The 18132-nt window shown below is 54.6% G+C and overlaps 2 protein-coding genes and 1 long non-coding RNA gene across 5 annotated transcripts; 2 read left to right on the top strand and 1 right to left on the bottom strand.

The window, feature by feature from the left end:
* Positions 1 to 4394: 4394 nt before the first annotated feature.
* Positions 4395 to 13080, top strand: GAPDHS (glyceraldehyde-3-phosphate dehydrogenase, spermatogenic). The gene is made up of 11 exons (XM_055552232.1): positions 4395 to 4461; positions 6598 to 6754; positions 7776 to 7872; positions 8057 to 8163; positions 10309 to 10399; positions 10480 to 10598; positions 10966 to 11047; positions 11337 to 11488; positions 11650 to 11812; positions 12820 to 12917; positions 13008 to 13080. The coding sequence occupies exons 1-11, from the start codon at positions 4395 to 4397 to the stop codon at positions 13078 to 13080; spliced, it is 1206 nt and encodes a 401-aa protein (XP_055408207.1).
* Positions 5257 to 13416, bottom strand: LOC129631301 (uncharacterized). 2 transcript variants are annotated; one of them, XR_008703979.1, is made up of 4 exons: positions 13096 to 13416; positions 12071 to 12914; positions 9198 to 9311; positions 5257 to 8188 (listed from the first exon to the last, which is right to left on the bottom strand). It is a non-coding gene; the product is annotated as an uncharacterized LOC129631301 (long non-coding RNA). The 2 variants fall into 2 exon arrangements; XR_008703978.1 differs by lacking the exon at positions 5257 to 8188 and having other exon boundaries at positions 9035 to 9311.
* Positions 13417 to 13447: 31 nt separating this feature from the next.
* Positions 13448 to 15451, top strand: TMEM147 (transmembrane protein 147). 2 transcript variants are annotated; one of them, XM_055552229.1, is made up of 7 exons: positions 13448 to 13644; positions 13723 to 13792; positions 14344 to 14403; positions 14490 to 14626; positions 14767 to 14851; positions 14942 to 14968; positions 15146 to 15451. In XM_055552229.1, the coding sequence occupies exons 1-7, from the start codon at positions 13568 to 13570 to the stop codon at positions 15434 to 15436; spliced, it is 747 nt and encodes a 248-aa protein (XP_055408204.1). In that variant the 5' UTR covers positions 13448 to 13567; the 3' UTR covers positions 15437 to 15451. The 2 variants fall into 2 exon arrangements, with proteins under 2 accessions (XP_055408204.1, XP_055408206.1); XM_055552231.1 differs by having other exon boundaries at positions 13456 to 13644; positions 14942 to 15063; positions 15146 to 15343.
* The last annotated feature ends 2681 nt before the right edge of the window (positions 15452 to 18132 follow it).

Below are 18132 nucleotides of genomic sequence, written 5' to 3' on the forward strand. Positions count from 1 at the left end.
ACCCCCACCCCCCGACACTTACTATGCTCCAGCCACACAGGTCTTCTCTCTGGTCCTCAAACACACCGAGCTCATTCCTGCCTCATGCCCTTGGCACTTGCTCTTCTCTCTGCCCAGAATGAAGAACTCAGATTTTCACAGGCTGGGTTCCTCCTCACTCTCTTCTTGCCTCAGATGTCACCTTCTCAAAACACCCTTCCCTGGCCCTCCCCCAGTTATACTCTGTAATGTCATCCTTTACTTTTTATAAGCTCTTACCACAATCCGAAATTATTTTTTATTGTCTGTCTCACCTATCAGATTGTACGCTTCCCAGGTGGCACAGTGGTAAAGAACCCGCCTGCCAACACAGGAGATCTCAGTTCGATCCCTGGGCTGGGAAGATCCCCTGGAGGAGGGCATGGCAACCCACTCACTGGATTCTTGCCTGCAGGATCCCCACAGACAGAGGATCCTGGGGTGCAACAGTCCATGGAATCACCAAGTCAGACATGACTGAGCACGAGCACACACACACACATCCCTATCAGTTTGTAGACTTCCAGAGGACCTTTATCTGTGTTGGTCATGCTATATCCTGAGCTTCGAGAACATTCAGTAAACATTTGTAGGTTGAACAATGGATGGCTTAGAAGATACCAGGGGATGAGAGTCCAGGCCTGAGCCTGGGTCTCAGAGCGTGATGAAGGGAAGTTTGTATGTGTCCCCAGAGCAGCATCAGGTCCCTTGGTGAGGGAAGATTTTGGAACCAGAAACACATTCTTGCCCTACCTCCCAGCCCTTGGGCAAGGGCAGAGGACTGATTGCCACTAGCTGGGACAGGACGTAGTGTCTCCTGAAAAGCCGGTTGAGGCAGCCATAGGGAGGAGCCGAAGACCCAGGGCAGCAGGAGCCAGTCAGCCAGAACCTGGGCTGGGGGCCAGGAGCTCATCCCTCCCTCCCTCCTTCCCCTGAGGCCTCCTAAGTCCTGACCTGAAGTCCCAAGTGTTGACATAATGGCAAGAGCTGGAGACAGAAACAGCTGAGAGTTTGGCCTCAGTGTGGATTGGGACATCAGAGCGAAGGGCAGGGAGTGGTGGTAGGTCTGTCCTTGGTGGGTCTGTAGAGCTGGTTTGGAGGGACTAGAAGGATGATGGCCAGTGGGCGGGTACAGTTGGGTGCCGGGGTGAAAGATATTTGGGTTTTGGTGCCAAGGGGAGAGCCTGGGAGAGGGGGTGAAGGTGGGTTTGCAGGTGGGCAGGCCAGGCACGAAGGAATGTGCTGGGTGTGAGCAGGTGGGGGCGGCGGAGTTACGCGTGTGGGTGCCCAGGTGTGGCGAGAATCTGCACGTGTTTTCAGGCTTTGCTCAACAAGGGTGACAAGATCCACTCCCCCTGGAGGACCCAGGGCTCCATCTCAGATCCAGGGATCCAGATCCAGAAAGCCAGGAGTTTCTGCCTTCTCTTCTCTAGGCTCTGCCCATAGACCATGATTAATTGTGCCACCTCTCCAAGCTTGAGCTTACCAAGTTGGTTTCACAGTCCAAGGATAAAGTCAAATCTCTGGGCAACCCCAGGTGTGGCTTTCCTGCCCTTGTCCCGCACCACAATGAGGGAGTTCCCCAGGCCAGGAGGTTGCTAGGTGGGGAAGGGTGAGCTTCAGAATCTTAATCTGCCCCGAGATTGAGAGGTGGGGTTTCTCCTTCAGAAATGTACTCCCTTTCTCTCCGCCCCGCCCCATCCTACCATCTTGTCAGTCTCCATCCTTCTCTTCAGTGCATAGTTCTCATTGTTGTTGTTCAGTCACTCAGTCATGTCCGACTCTTTGTGACCCCATGGACTGCAACACATCAGGCTTCCCTGTTCTTCACTATCTTTGCTCAAACTCATGTCCATTGAGTTGGTGATGCCATACAACCATCTCGTCCTCTGTCGCCCCCTTCTCCACCTGCCCTCAATCTTCCCCAGCATCAGGGTATTTTCCAATGAGTCAGCTCTTTGCATCAGGTGGCCAAAGTATTGGAGCTTCAGCTTCAGCATCAGTTTTTTCAATCAATATTCAGGGTTGATTTCCTTTAGGACTGACTGGTTTGATCTCCTTACTTCCCAAGGGACTCTCAAGAGTCTTCTCCAACACCACAGTTCAAAAGCATCAATTCTTCATGCTCAACCTTCTTTATGGTCCAACTCTCACATCCATACATGACTACTGGAAAAACCATTCATTCTCACTTGCACTATTTAACTCAGGACTTTGGCATCTATGTCCGTATATGAGATTAACCTGGAATTGTCCTTTCTCCGCTGTTTCCTCGAGTGAGTAGTGGAGGTTTCAGGAGCTGAGCTGTCACAGCACCCCCACAGCACTCCCATGAAGTGTGCAATGTGGGTACACACAGTGTGCCTGCCACTCCATGGGGCCTCAGAGCCCAGGCCCTACCCGGAGTGCCTCAGCACAGGAGCTGCCACTAGGCTTCCCAGCTTCACTTAGGCTCTGCACTAGGTCCTGTAGAATGGCGAATATTTGTTCCCAGGGCCTCAGCACATCTTGCCCATAAAATCATTGGGATTTGAGTCACCCTTTGGGAGGACAGATCTTAACTCCTTGTTTCTTCTCTTGTTATTGGCCTCCACAGATTTGCCATTTCCTTTTTTTTTTTTTTTTTTTTGGTGGCACTGGGTCTGTGTTGCTGGGCATGTGTTTTCTCTAGTTGCAGTGTGCAGGCTTCTCATTGCGGTGGCTTCTCTGGTTGTGGAGCTCAATATCCAGGGCTCGTGGGCTTCAGTAGTTACTGTGCACAGTAGTTGCGTTGCACGGGCTTAATTGTCCCAAGGCTTGTGGGATCTTCCCAGACCAGAGAAGTCCCGCCATTTCTTTTTGTACCAGTTTTGATCCCTCATATTTTCTAAGAACATTTTAACTGCATCTAGTTGTTCATATCTATTATTGTAAAGGCATACAAAATCGGTCCCTTTTCAGTCCTGGTTTTATTTGTGCACACTTCCTCCATCTAGACTATACATGTTAAATTTGGTACCCCCCAGCTCTGTTCTCTTTTTTGGTCTGGGTTTGTTGACATCTCCCCAACTGTTCACTCAACTTATTTTCAGTTTCACCTTTCTCATCCAAGCAGGAGGGCCTCACCCTTGCTCTGTCTCATGGCAGATGCTTAGCAAACTGAGTCCTTATGGAGGTTAGGGGAAGGAAGAGGTTATGTCATTCTGCCCTTTCTTGCTTCCACACCTCTCTCTGGGATGATGACTCCCTCCTGGCCCAAATCCCCCCGAAATCTTGGTCACAACTGTGTGTCAACTGGCCCTACAGGTGAAGGTGCCTGCCTGTGAGTCACAGATGAGCAGGCAAGCAAGCCCCCACACCCCATGCTTTGGGGGAAGGGAGCCATCGGTCCATGTGTTCTTCCCAGAATGTTTAATGAAAGCCTGCTTTGTGTCAGGCACAGGAGCTGGAGGACCAGTGATGAACAAAACAGAAAACAATGGGCCCAACAGGGAGACAATGAACAAGTAAAGGAGTAACTGCCTCATGGGAAACTAAATACATGAAAAGCCATCAGGAAAAGAAGAGCATGTGCGAGAGGACAGGACTCAAGATTGGGCATCAGAAGAAACCTCAGGAGGTTACATTTATTCATTCATCCTGGAATTATTTTTTGAGCAAGCACCTTTTAAGTATCATTCTTCTAGTCAATGGGATATAAAAGTGACGAAGGCAGACAAGCCCTCTAATGGGCAGAGACAATTCGCAAGAAAAAAAAAAAAAAGGATAAATAAAATGATCTTTAGAGAGAGACATATGCCGGGAGGAAAAGAAAATTATAGAGTATAACCCTAGAGCAGTTTGGCACATTTTCATATGTAACCCAGGATGGTAAGTCAAACAAAGATTCCTGGATGACAGGAGTAATTAATGGTCATGGCAGGTAGTGGCTGAGAAAGGAGAGAACTTTAGATGTGGAGTTAGGAGGAACTCTCTTAGAGTGTAGCACCTGAGGGAAACCAAGAGGCTGCCAAGGGAAGAACTTGAATGAATACCAGAACGAATGAATAAATACAGGACTTCCAGGCAAAAAGAAATAGCGAGGATAACTATCCAGAGGAGGGTCCAGAAGAGCATAGAGCCTGTGTGCCCAAGGAGAAGAAAGAACAGAGAAAGGGCTTTTAAGATCAGTGCAAAATGTTGGATTCCATTCGAGACGCCAGGGGTGGTCTTGGAAGGGTGGTACATGGCCGCAGCCACGTGCCTCGACTGGGACTGGGCCTTCGCACAGGCTCCTCTGTGACGTCACAGGACGTCACGGAAAGAAGTTCCGGTCCCTCCAGCCCCGAGCCCCGTCAAGCAGTAACACCGCGGCGAGTGCCAGGGCGGCTAGCTGGGCCATGAAACCTTAGAAGGCCATGTCGAAACGCGACGTCATCCTCACCAATGTCACCGTTGTCCAGCTGCTGCGACAGCCGTGCCCTGGTGAGGGAGGCGGCGGAGCGACCCCCGGGGAGGGAAGAAAGGGCGGTGGGTCCGAGCCCCTGCCGGCGGGGGGCGCCCTGGTAGCGTCCACCAGGAGCCGGACAGGAGGTGCGGGGTGAGGGACCACTTGCCGGTCGGGGCTCTTCCATCCGGAGCCGCTGCCCTCGCTCCCCACAGCCCCACCCTCCTCACCACCTGGTTTGCGGGCAAAGTGCGTTCTATGACGGTGGTGGAGGGAAAGGGGACCCCCGCCTCCAGGCTGGGCTTTGCGCCAATAGCGCCATGGAAGGGTAGAAACCGGCCTGGGTGAAGGCAGGAGCCGGGTCTACGAGGCGGCACCCGGGATCTTCACCCACTTCCCGCCCGCCCCCTTACCGACTGAGGGCTAGGCGGCCCGCAGCCTCCGCACCTCAGGGGGGTGGGCAGGGTCGCGGTGGGTGGGGCTTGGGCGGGGCTCCAGAGTCCTGGAGACCCTGGAACGAGCCTGTAGACCTTGAACCCCCTCCCTGCTTATCACTCGCTCAGTGATCTCAGTCGTGGGTTTCCCCTCGGCAAAGTGGGTGTACAGCGCACACCTCACAGGATTCAGTGAGCTGATGCACGTGAAGAGCTCAGCACAGCATCTAGCCTTGGTGGCACCAGGAAATGGGAGCGTCATTGTAAATAATTGATAGCGCGCCCAGTACTGTGTTTCACCTACCAGGTGAGGCTTCATCACCGAAGCTGCCCCAGGCTCTTCCTTCCCAGCCCATGTACCCGATCCAGGAGCAGAGGGAAGAAGGCAAGCCTGGGGGAAGTTGCAAAAGGACCAGCTAGGGTTTCTCCTGAAAGGTCACAGTGTAGGCTCAGATCCCTACTCTTCACCATATGAAGAAATGCCCCTTTTCACGAGAGCAGAAACAGAACCCCCACGAATACAGACATTCTTAAGGTCACCAATAAACACTGACCAATAGTTTTATGAACTTGTAGCGGTACTGGAAACACACACAGCCCAGCCTCAGGTCACAAGGTCTTTGGCAGACTGGAGAGATTAGAAGAGAGGTCAGCTGACCCCCAGCTCCTAATCCCACCCCCTGCAAAGTCCCTTTGATTCTGGTGCCAAACACAACTCCAACCTTCATCCTCCAGGCTCTCTTCAATCCCTTCCCTTCCCTTTCCTCACGAATACACTTAGTGTCAGACTACACTTAGTGTCAGACGTTCTCCCCTCTCTTAAAACCAGCACCGATTGTGCCTTGAGATCTCGCTGAGTCCTCACAGTAGCCCCCAGGTGAAGGGTCAGGTGTGACACCAGGAAACAGGCTAGTTTCATTACCTTGCTCAAGACAACTCAGCTGGCAGGTGGCTGAGCCAGGGCTGACATCCAGGCCTGACCCCCAGCTTGAAACCCTCTGCCAGCCAGGCTCCCTTGACTGCTGTCTCCACCAGGTCCCTCCTCCCCACATCAAACCCTCAAACTGTAGCTCAGACAACACAGCTTCAAGCATGTTTTAAACACAGTATGGATGTGGACATGCATGTTTGGAGAAGCAGAAGCTGATAGGGATTTCCATTCACTTCATATGTTACAATGGACTTCTGTTTCCGAGGATAAGAATCACCTTGGAAACAGGATTCCTGGGGCTCAGTGCAGACCCGCTGAGTCAGATTTCCCTAGGAAGAGGTCTTCCCATGATCCTTACCAAAAGGATCCTTACAGTTTGGGGACCACTGGACTAGATCAATTATCAGATAAGTTTGGGAAACAATCTTCAAAATATTGTGTGTGGCATGTTTCCTAGACTCTCTTGTAAGCACTACTGTGTCACCTCATTTAATCCTTACAGCGATCCTCTGAGAGAAGTACCATTATCATCTCCATTTTACAGAGGAGGAACACGAGGCACAGAGACCATCACCCCAAGCAGTTGTTAAAAAATACACATCCACTGAGTTAGAATCCCCAGGGAAGAGGCCCTGGCACTGATATTTTAAAGCAAGCCCACCCCCTATCCTCTCTGTGGATTGGGTAGTTTGGGGAACACTGGGCTCGACAGAAGCCAGCAGCAGATCCTGAGTGGCAAAGATGGCTCGTTCTGCCGCAGTGATGGTACAGCTCATTAGCTCATTGTCCCTCTCGCCTGCTCCCAACAGTAACCAGAGCACCGCCCCCACCAGAGCCCAGGGTTGAAACACAGCGTGAGCCCCCGCCCCAGCCGGAGCCAATCAAGGAGGAAGTCCCACCACCTCCACCACCGCCACCCCCTCCTGCACCTAAGAAGGTTCGGGAGCTGATAGTTGGCATCAATGGGTGAGTCACCCCTGAGCGGTTCCCAAAGCTTTAGGGCCTACCCCTAAAGCTCTACCCCATTGGGCTTCCCTGGTGGTTCATCTGCCTGCAATACAGGAGACCTGGGTTTAATCCCAGGGTTGGGAAGATCCCGTGAAGAAGGAAATGGCAACCTATTCCAGTATTCTTGCCTGGGAAATCCCATGGACATAGACAGAGGAGCCTGGTGGGCTACAGTCCATGGGGCCACAGAGTCGGACATGACATAGCGACTAAACAACGACACTCTATTGCTAAAGGGGGCATTTCCTCATGTCTTACCAATGCTTTCATCCTGCCCGTCCTGGAGAAACACAGGGATAAAGTCAAGAGGGCTCCACCTTCAGAGAGCTCACATTTGGGTAGAAAGTCAATGATTATGGCACACAGCAGCTCAGTGGTGAACAGTGTGGAACTTGGGGGAAGAGTAAGACTGAAGAGGGCTATGTTAGCCAGGGACTCAAGGAAGGCCTCTGGGAAGTGACACTGGAGTCCGACCATGCTCTGAGTGACAATGGGGCAGCAAGCAATGGCTAAGGGGTGTAGAGGGCAGCTCAGTGTTCTAAGGACAGGCAGGAATTCAGCACAGCTGGTGGGGGGTGGCACAAACAAGGGAGAAGAGGACGGAGGATGGTGGAAAGCCACACAGGGGCCTGAAGGACCATGGTCAGGAGTTTGGATCTGGTTTTACTGATAGACGGGGATAGAGGTTTTCATTTTTCAGCTCGATAATCTGACCTGAGGTTCTACAGGATGCGTCCAGCTATGAAGTGAGGAATAGGGGTGAGGACAGAGGGGCAGAGAAACACATAAAGCGGTGGAAACGGGCGAGATCCTGTGAGCAAAATGACACCGGCCCGCACAGGGATGGGACCGTCTTCCCCAGACTGAGATATCCCACCCAGTCCCCGAGCAGGCCTCTTTTAGCCCCTCCCTCCCACCCCCCTCCTCTGCCTGCTGACTGGGGACTCTGAGGACAAACCCCCAACCTTCTCCCTGGCAGATTCGGACGCATCGGTCGTCTAGTGCTGCGTGCCTGCATGGAGAAGGGCATTAAGGTGGTAGCAGTGAACGACCCATTCATTGACCTGGAATATATGGTGAGCAGCAGACAAAAGGCAGGGTGGGAGACAGTGGGACCAGAGTGGCAAAGGGGTTCGGAGGAGCTCTGTGGAAGGCTCCCAGCTGCCCTGTGGACCTCTCACGGGGGGTGGGGGGCCCTGGTCCCTAGAGATGCTCACTCCCCATCCACTCCAGGACTAGAAGTCCTTCTGTCTCCTGCAGGTGTACATGTTTAAGTATGACTCCACCCATGGTCGATACAAGGGGAACGTGGAACACAAGAATGGACAACTGGTCGTCGATAACAATGAGATCAGTGTCTTCCAGTGGTAAGGGCAGCTGTCTGATGCCAACCTGCAACATATTAATGTAGGGGTTGTAGAGGTGATTAGAAGGGGATTCCAGCCTCTCATGTAGGGTTCAATTTGTAATCCCCCAAACTGCATGTGCATATGCTTCCAGGTACTGGTTTGGAGAGGCAATCTTGGAGAAGCCCCTGACCCCTAGAATGGGGAAGCACTAATCTAGAAAGATGTCCCACTGTACTCAAAATACTTTTATTTAATACACATGTGTGTGTTTTCTCTGAGGCATATCAGCTCAACCTGTCTAAAATTCAACTCTTGATTATCCTTCAACCCTTCAATCTATTTATCCCCCTGCCCAGGAAACGGCATCACCATCTAGCCAACTACTTCCATTCAGTACCTACACAGCAGCCACAGAAGCCTTCTTAAACAGCTGGACTGGTTACCCCCCATCCCCACTTAAATCCTCCAGTGGCTTTCCCATCACCCCACAAACAAAATCCCAGCTGCTGACCGGGTTCCCCACCAACTATGTGCCCCATGCCCCAGCCCCATGTCACCAAAGACACACTGGCGATCGACCTCTTGGAACCCTGCTCCAGCACCTCTTAGAACCCACTTCACCCAGTTCTCACTGATACAAACACTCGTCCTTCATCTAAAGATGTATTTGTGCTTTTTTAAATATTTATTTGGTTACCTCAGGTCTTGGTTGCAGCCCACGGGCTCAGTGGTTGCCATACGTGGGCTTAGTTGACCTGCTGCATGTGGGATCTTAGTTCCCCTACCTTAGGACTCAAACTCATGTCCCCTGCATTGCAAAGTGGATTCTTAACCACTGGACCACCAGGGAAGTCCCTTAAAGATAATGTTTAGAATCTAGTAAGTCAAAATCAGTAACAACTAGATGTTTACTAAGCTTCAAATACATTTTCAAAATACCAAAAAAAAAAAAATTAAAATGTATAAAATGGGAATCAGTAAATCTACTTTATCTAAGGTAAATTAGCCACTGCTGGCCCTGTGGCTGCCTTCCATTTTTCACACATGCACACCTGCAAGCCCTCTCCAGCCGCAGGCAAGATCCACGGCCTTCCCAGCGCTCTTCCCAGCAGGTCCACTGTCAGCCCTGCTGTCCATCGGTGGTCAGGTATGGGTGGAGGTGAGGACTGGAAAGTCAGAATGAGAGAAGCTGTCTGACCCCAATTTGAAGTCATGACAACAAAAACAATTCGATTCCAGCAGAGCAGTTGTTGCTCAGACACAGAGTCCTTTCCTTCCTGGGCCCGGGCACCATGATCCCTGTCCCCTAGGATACCCTCCCAGTGCTGTTCCGCCTGCACACAGCCACCCCGTGTGTGCCCCGCCTTCTCTGGTGACTGCAGTCCTTTTTCTCCCTTCCCCACTGCTCTGCATCGCAGCACCATGGATGCCCTCTGGCATGTCTGCACAAGCAGTGTGGCTTATGTGTGTCCTTTACCCTGCTCCCCCACTTCCTGTTGCATGACCCTGGGCAAGAGAATGAAGCTTGGTTTCCTCGTGTATCTGATGGGGATGCTGATCATACCCACCGCAGCCAGAGCGGGGAGAAGGGCCAGAGGTGTGCGGGGAGCACCAGGAAGGTCCTCCTCCCACAAGGCCTCATGCAGCGCTCCCGCAGGGAGGGCCCTGTCAGTCTGCAGTACCACTGTTGCTCTGGCACCTGTGGGCACAGGCCCTGGCCCCCTGGGTAGACTTAGTACTTCTTGAAGAACGAATGAATAGAATCCTCAAAACAGGTCCCTGGGCAGGAGGGCAGGGCCCATGACAACCTAGGGGAGGGGGCTGGCGTCTCCAGAGTCACTGACTCTGCCGCATGCCAGGTCCCCAACTGCTGCAGAGGAAATTTGTTGAAGGGCCCTTTCCCCAACTTGGAAGGCAGAAAAAGGGGAAGGGGGGGATAAGAGAAGAGCTGCTTGGGTCAGATGATGAAAAGGGGGACCTGCCAGATGACCAGAGTGAGAACCATGCGTGGTGCCCAGGGAGACGAGGAAGCCACTCATTCCTGCCAGATGGCCTGGCAGGAAGGCCTCGGGTCAGCCTTGCTCAAATGGTGAAGGCCAGGGACTATGAAGGGGAGGCCAGGCAGCAGAGAGACTGACTGACGGCGCTGCCGCCCCTCCACAGCAAGCAACCCAAAGAAATCCCCTGGAAGTCTGTCGGGAGCCCCTTTGTGGTGGAGGCCACCGGTGTGTACCTGTCCTTAGAGGAAACTAAGGTAAGTTGGGAGGAGACACCCGGGGCTGCCTGGGTGGGGTGGCACTCGAAGTGCCTCGTGACTCTCTGCCTCTTCTCTAGGCCCACATCGAGGCAGGTGCCCAGCGTGTGGTCATCTGTGCGCCCTCTCCAGATGCACCCATGTTTGTCATGGGGGTGAACGAAAAGGAATATAACCCCAGCTCCATGAAAATCGTCAGGTAACGACGTATGGGCAGCAATATTCTGCAGGGTGTGCCTGAAGGACAAGCCTGGGGGTGGGGGGTGGGGGACATAGGAATCCGTCTCACCCTCACCACTCCCCCTCGCCCCCTGGTGCTGTCTTCACTTCACTTCACTTCTCCTTCCCAAGGTCTTAGCAGCCCTCTTGTTCATGTTACTCTAAAGCCATCAGTTAGAAATGTTCTCAGAACATGCTTGGGGAGCTTCCACTCCCCACTGCTCCCTCATCCCCAGCCCAAGTTTTTAGCAAACCAAGTCTGTGTGCAAACCCTTAAGGTCAGGTAAGCGGGGAGGGGTGGCTCTGCAGCTCACCTCACAGTGCCCTGGCACTCGTGGCTGTTTCAGCAATGCATCCTGCACCACCAACTGCCTGGCCCCCCTCGCCAAGGTCATCCATGAACGATTTGGGATTCTGGAAGGGCTGATGGTAAGCTGGGGAAAGGGGGTGGGGCAGGAGACACAGCTGGGAACCTATACCTCTTCCTCCCGTACTCGCTTCGTGTGTGGAGTTAACAGGGAGAGGCTGGATTTCTGGGAGGGGAGAAGCCCACCAGTGGTGACATCCTTTGAACTCTGGATCCTGCCTGCATGTGCTCCTCCTGTGGATGGGTGGTTGTGGCCCTGCCAACCTCCACACTTGGACCACTAACCTTGGGCCTGGGAAGAAGAAGCCTAGGAGCCGGGAAGGCCTCACCTTGGCCCTCTTCCTCCCCAAGACCACAGTCCATTCCTACACGGCCACCCAGAAGACAGTGGATGGGCCGTCGAAGAAAGCCTGGCGAGACGGACGGGGCGCCCACCAGAACATCATCCCAGCCTCCACGGGGGCTGCCAAGGCCGTGGGCAAAATCATCCCAGACCTCAAAGGGTATGAGAGCATGAGGCTGCAACTGGGGCAGGGGCCCACCCCAGGAAGACTGGACTGGCCCCCAACCCTGGAGGTGTCCAGTGTGGGGAAAGCAGAGACAAGGGGGAATGGTGGCGAGGCCCCTGGGTTCTGACTCCTGCCCCTGCTGTGGGATTCTTCAGGAAGCTGACAGGAATGGCATTCCGAGTGCCAACCCCAGACGTGTCTGTGGTGGACCTGACCTGCCGCCTGGCCCAGCCTACCCCATACTCAGCCATCAAGGACGCCATCAAAGCAGCAGCCAAGGGGCCCATGGCTGGCATCCTTGCCTATACGGAAGATGAGGTAGGAGCTGAGAAGGGACCCTGGGAAGAGCCCTCTGGGGAGGGAGCATGGTTTTCCATTCGCCAAGGAGTTGTTTGCAGCGTATTAAGATAGGACCTGCAGGGCTGGGAAGGTCAGCTCTCCCCACCAAATCAGGTCTCTGTACTCGCTCCCCTTTGGTCTGGACTGCTTTTCCCTCAAGTAGCCACATAGTGTGCCCTCACCTTCTCCAAGTCACTACTTAAACCTCTTACCTCTTTTTGTGGCCCTTGTCCTTACCTGAAATGTCATTTCATGGTCACTGTTGGCTCCGCTAGCATGAACACTCCAAGACAGTAGTGACCTTGGGACTCCTTTTTCACTTCCAGCCATCTTCCAGGGCCTGGCATACAGGAGGTGTTCAACACATGCTTAGTGAACAAGACAAGGATTCCCATTTTTCATCACTTGCTTTGGGCCGGCCACAGCCCATGGCCTTCCCTGTGAGGAATGGGTATCACCTCCCTCTGCTCCATCAGTCCATTTTGGTGCTGTCTCCCTGCTTTAGCTCCTTCAAGTCCACCCTCCCAAAGCTGCCGGGATCTCTTAAAGAAATCAGATCACATCATCCTCAAAGCTGGAAACCTTCCTGTAGCCTTCCACCGTGCTAGGATCAAACCCCCAAGGGCCCTCCTGCTCCAGTTCCTTCCACCTCAGACCCTACTGAGGGGTGGAACTGACCAGATCCTCCTAGTCGTCCAGAGCCAGGCTCACCACCTTCCCTCAAGGGCCTCTAGCGACTCATCCCCCTTGCAGGATTCCCAGGAAGAGATGTCGGTTGGTGCAGCATTAAAGGCTGTTTGCAGTCTGTATCCTTTAGCCTGGCCCCTATGAGGCCCCTATGCAATGCCCCCATGAGTCTCCCTCATACCCTGTCCCCAGAACCTGGACAGAGTGGGGCTCCATCAAATACTGTGCGCCCAAGAGACTGCGCTCCTGAAGGTCCCTCTTCTGCGACCCACGCTTATCTTTGAAATTCTGATGTTCAGGTCGTGTCCACGGACTTCCTTAGCGATACCCACTCGTCTATCTTCGATGCTAAGGCCGGCATCGCGCTCAACGACAACTTCGTGAAGCTCATTTCCTGGTAAAGGGGGAAGGTGTCAGAGACCGTGGTGGGCAGAGTGGGAGTGGCCGGAAAGGATCCCCTGAACCCCCTCCATCCCTCCCTCCCCAGGTACGACAATGAATATGGCTACAGTAACCGAGTGGTGGACCTCGTCCGCTACATGTTCAGCAGAGACAAGTGAAGCAGGCTGACCCACCTCTGCTTCCCAGTGCTCCCGGGCTGGAACCTGTTTCTCCTATCCCCGTCCTCGGACCCCCGGGGAAAGGTGGGTGTCCCCACGCGAGGGGCCTGTGCCGCTGGGCCAGTGGTAAAATAAAAACCCAGAGTGCTCACAGCTGCGCGCCATGTCTCTGCGCCGGTCACGACGGGGTCGGGTCCGAGATCCAGAGCCGCGCCGCACGCGCGCTCGCTCGATTCGGGCGACCGGACCCCGAGAGCCGCTTCCGAGAGGCCGGGACGGCGCGGGGCCCAGCTCCGGACTGGGCTCCTTGCTGGTCGCCCCCGGGCGCGGCGGCGGAGCCGGATGACGTCAGCGCGCCGCGCCACGGACTCCGGCTCCCAGAAGGCCGCGCGGGCCGCGGCGGAGGCAGGTGGGCGCCAGGCCCGGGCTCTGGCGCCAGGCCGCCGAGGCAGAGAGGCGCGCTCCGGCGGGCCGGGCGGCCGGCGTCATGACGCTCTTCCACTTCGGGAACTGTTTCGCCCTGGCCTACTTCCCCTACTTCATCACCTACAAGTGCAGCGGCCTGTGAGTACGGGGAGGCCGCGGGGCGGTGGGAAGCGGGTGCTGCGGGTCGAGCCGACCCCCTCACCGCCTACTTCCCAGGTCGGAGTACAACGCCTTCTGGAAGTGCGTCCAGGCCGGGGTCACCTACCTGTTCGTGCAGCTGTGCAAGGTGAGGGCGCCAGCGGTGCCGCGCTAGGGCTCGGGGGACCCGCATCTGTGCCCCCGCCCGGACCCCCGAGGTGGGGCCACTCCCGCACCCCAACTGGTTGCTCCAGAATGCCTGGGGAAGCCGGGCTTGGAAAGGCTGGAACCCGAGGAGAGGTCCCCGAGCAACTTTTGTATAGCACTTTTAGTAAAACTGAGAACGTTCGATTACATGGCCAAGACGGTTTTGGATACTAACTACTAAGAGCCGCTGACTAACCCCAACTCCCACCAACACTGCTACCACTGCCCTGGTGGGTAACCAGCCGCGGCGCCTCCAGACCTGACCTCGATCCCCTCTGATCACCACAGAACCCAGACTTCCAAGCCCCTGCCCTCAGTCACCCCAGCTTCTGCCTTCTTGCTGCTCTCTGGTGATCCCTCTTCCACATGGACCACCCCCCACTCCCCGCCACCAGAACCCCAATATACTCCCCTCCACGTACTAACTTCCTACCCAATCCATGTGGTTGCTTTCCCTCACCTTGAGGTGACCTCTCTGTGTTCTGGTCTCAGATGCTGTTCTTGGCCACTTTCTTTCCCACCTGGGAAGGCGGCATCTATGACTTCATTGGGGTGAGTGGGGGCAAGGGAGGGGGAGGGAGTACAGGAGTGGGGGCCCCTGGCACCTGTGCTTACTCAAGCCTCAACCTGACCCACAGGAGTTCATGAAGGCCAGCGTGGACGTGGCAGACCTGATAGGCCTAAACCTTGTCATGTCCCGGAACGCCGGCAAGGGGGAATACAAGATCATGGTTGCTGCCCTGGGCTGGGCCACCGCCGAGCTCATTATGTCCCGGTGTGTGCAGCAGCCTGGAGCCCAGACTCCTAAGAAGGGACACCTGGGTTCCAGGGGGTGCTGGAGGGCGGGGGCTCACTCAGATTCTGGGTGCTGAGGGTGTCTGGGTACTGGAGAATCCCTCCCTTTGCCTTCCTCAGCTGCATCCCCCTCTGGGTTGGAGCTCGGGGCATTGAGTTTGACTGGAAATACATCCAGATGAGCATCGACTCCAACATCAGCCTGGTACGCAGTCCTGCTTACCCCACACACATCTCCTTTGCTGGTGGCTCTACTCCTCTTGAGGCCCGGCCCTGACTGCCCGCTTCCCTCCAGGTCCATTACATCGTCGCCTCTGCCCAGGTGTGGATGATAACTCGCTACGACCTGTACCACACTTACCGGCCAGCAGTCCTCCTCCTGATGTTCCTTAGCGTCTACAAGGCCTTTGTCATGGAGTGAGCGGGGTGGGGTTGGAGGCCGGGTCTAGATGGGCCAGGTTTTCTCTTCTCCCTCCCTCACTGTGCTGTTTCCTCACAGGACCTTCGTCCACCTCTGTTCCCTGGGCAGCTGGACGGCACTGCTGGCCCGAGCGCTGGTGACGGGGCTGCTGGCCCTCAGCACCTTGGCCCTGTATGTCGCCGTTGTCAACGTGCATTCCTAGGCTTGGCATCCCAGACTCTCACATACCTCCTCTCCATCCCCAGGTTCAGTGAAGTAAACAGTATTTGGAAAGTTGTTTCTGCCTCCGTTTCTCTCTCTGGAACTGTCTGCCAATACTGTGCTCACCTGGGTGCCAGCGGCCCTCGTTTTGGTTTCGGAGCCAGGTAGACAAGCCGGGAGACTAGGCAGCATTGATTTGTCCTGTGTTCCTGGACCAGCTCCTCTGCTCCTTGTTTTCCCTGAGTTGGCTGAGGGCTTGTAGACAGTCTTTGAGCAGTGGCATAGCCTGGGCCCTCAGGGAACAGGTGACAGAGGGGAGCCAGAATCCAAGAGATGGTTCTTGAGGGCTTCTCCTCACTGCCTTAACCTGGCCCTCTCCCATGTGGCCCTTCCCTGGCTGGTCACCTCCTCAGCTCCTGGTCCCAAACCATCCCCCCATCCACCTTTTGTATGGGAACTAAGGGAATCTATCTGAAACCCCCGTCTTACTAGTTTGCCCTTCTCTGCTTACAACTATCTAGGGTTCCTCACACTGGAGCAGTCCACTGGACCCTTGGTTTTATCTTTGAGCATCTGTTTTGTGATTCTGAGGTTCTCAGTGCGCTGACTTGTTTCTGTGGCCCTCAGATTAAACCCTGGCCTGAGTCTTCTTAGGGTGGAGAACAGAGACAGCTGCAGCCCAGGAGCAGAGCCCACCAATGTGGCTGTTACCCTGAATACCACCCTGCTCATCCCAGCCCTTCCCTGGTCTAGTAAGGCCAGCTTTATGCCACTTTCTCTCCCCTTCCCTAAGGGGGATTGATTAGAAGCAAGGCGTTGAATGGCTTCCGCAAGATCCACCCAGCTGCAAACCCTGACCACATGGGAAGGTGCACCCCAGCCCTGCTGTTATCAGTGGGATCCCCCAGGGCATGAGATAGAGCACGTGCCCCTTCTCTCCCTCCCTTCCTGCCTCCCTCCCTCCACTAGGCTCTCCAAGTCCTGCCATAATGTTACTTGACCCAGGGCCTAGAAAAGCACCAAACACAGATCTCTTCAGCTCTACTCTGAGTCTTGGTGTTTCCAGAGGCAGCATTTGCCTTCAGATGGGGCAACCACCATGTAGCCCACCTCCTCCTCATTGCTCATAGTCAAGACAGGGTTTCCAGGGGCCTTGGGATGAGGTGGGGAGGTGAGTGAGAGGTCACCATGAGTTTGATATGAAAAGGGAGTGGATGGGGCGCTCCCCAAGCCCACATGCGTGGATATTTAAGGGTATTGCTTTTTCCCGTATCCCCCTCCCATGCCCCACCTGGCCCTGAGCACATAGAGGGAAGGTTGCAGAAATGAATGTTCATCCTATCTGCTGAGCAGGGATCTGATCCAGGCCGCCTACTGGTGGCCATCTGTCTGTGAAGTAGTCCCAGCTTTCATGGGGTTCAGGGACTGAATAGGGGCACTCAAGCCAGACGGATCAGGACTGATGGTGAACCATGGCCGGGAGGGTGGCCCTGGTGGGCTAGACTACAGTGATAAAGGCTGGGAAGGGAAAAGGTGGCTATCTGTCTCCTGGAGGAGAGGGTGTGTGAGCTGAGACTTAAGAGGATGATTTCATGGGGCAAAGAGGAGAAAGTAGGTGTCAAGGCCCTGCTTTTCAAGGAGCAAAGTCCTTGAAGTTGAGAGTGCCTGGCCTTTCCAGTGAAACAAGAACTGGTTGGAATGAGTTCAGGGAGCTGTGTGTTTTTATCTTGCCAGGTGGGCTGGGGGTGGGGAGTAGGGAGATGACCCATGAGAAAGAAAGGAGTGAGTCCAGGGTAATAGAAGTGTGGTGTTTGTGAGCACTCCTGAGGGCTCACGACGTTTCCAGGGAGAAGGAGCCAGAATGATGGGAGCAGGTTTGGAGGATGATGCAGAGGCCATTGTAGGCCCCCTTGAACATGCCAGGGGAGGCTGGGGGCAGATGTGGGCATCACTGCAGAGATGGCTGAGGCTGGTAGGGGTGTGGGGTCTGCCAATGAGGAAGGAGAAGCCTGGGGTACAGCCAGAGAGACTTGTCAAAGAACAGGGAAAAGAGGACTGGGGAAAGGAGTGGCAAAAGTAGGGGGGCGGACTGTGGACAAGGGAGTTTCCAACAGTTGGAGGATTCACTTTTCAGGTGATAGGGGTGTGAGGAGGGGACCTGTGACTTTTAGCCTCCAGGAGTCGGTTGGGACTAACCAGCGATAGGGTGCCCATTGCAGCTGCAAAGGTATAAGTGGAATCAGGAAACTCCTGTGAACTGGGAGGGGCTGCTTCAGGCCGAAATGATTCTGACACCTGTTGAGGAGCCTCCAGAGATGGAAAGGGGTACTGAGAAAGGAGAGCCCAGAGGTGGTGGTTAGCTAGTGGTACAGTTAAAAGGCACTACTCTGGAGCATGCCCACAGTCACACCAGCTTGCCCAGAAATGCTGTCACTCTTGGCAAAGAACTGGGAATTCCTTCTCCCAGGCAACGTTTACTGAATACCTACTCTGTGCCAGGCTGTGTTCTAGAAACGGGAGATAACAGCCTGGAACAAACAGCCCCTGAGTTGTAGGCAACAAAGGGGCTCATGAAAAAAAAAAACAAGATGACAATGCCCAGCACCGAATAAAAGCACAGTCAGTGTGAGCTGGTTTATTACTATCATGCAGACACAAGTGTGTTTTTAAAGAAGACTTGCTGGCCTGGAGTCCTAAGGAGAGACCCACCTTGTAGGAGCTGTGAACTCCCACTCCCCTTCAGAGCGCCCCCTACCCTTCAGGTGGGGGCTTCCCTGAGGCCAGCTCAGAGAACTGGGCCTAGGGAGGGTGAGTGGGGAAGGGGAGTGGGGAAGGTCTCTCCGAGGTTGAGTTGTTGCGGGCTA

The sequence above is a fragment of the Bubalus kerabau genome, chromosome 17, assembly GCF_029407905.1.
Source record: "Bubalus kerabau isolate K-KA32 ecotype Philippines breed swamp buffalo chromosome 17, PCC_UOA_SB_1v2, whole genome shotgun sequence".
Lineage (NCBI taxonomy): Eukaryota > Metazoa > Chordata > Mammalia > Artiodactyla > Bovidae > Bubalus > Bubalus kerabau.

Coding starts and splice junctions, on each gene's coding strand:
- GAPDHS (XM_055552232.1), top strand. CDS start 4,395: ATGTCGAAACGCGACGTCATCCTCACCAATGTCACCGTTGTCCAGCTG. Junction 11,048..11,336: donor GGATTCTGGAAGGGCTGATG/GTAAGCTGGGGA, acceptor TTCCTCCCCAAG/ACCACAGTCCATTCCTACAC. Junction 12,918..13,007: donor TTCGTGAAGCTCATTTCCTG/GTAAAGGGGGAA, acceptor CTCCCTCCCCAG/GTACGACAATGAATATGGCT.
- TMEM147 (XM_055552229.1), top strand. CDS start 13,568: ATGACGCTCTTCCACTTCGGGAACTGTTTCGCCCTGGCCTACTTCCCC. Junction 13,793..14,343: donor TGTTCGTGCAGCTGTGCAAG/GTGAGGGCGCCA, acceptor TTCTGGTCTCAG/ATGCTGTTCTTGGCCACTTT. Junction 14,404..14,489: donor GCATCTATGACTTCATTGGG/GTGAGTGGGGGC, acceptor CCTGACCCACAG/GAGTTCATGAAGGCCAGCGT.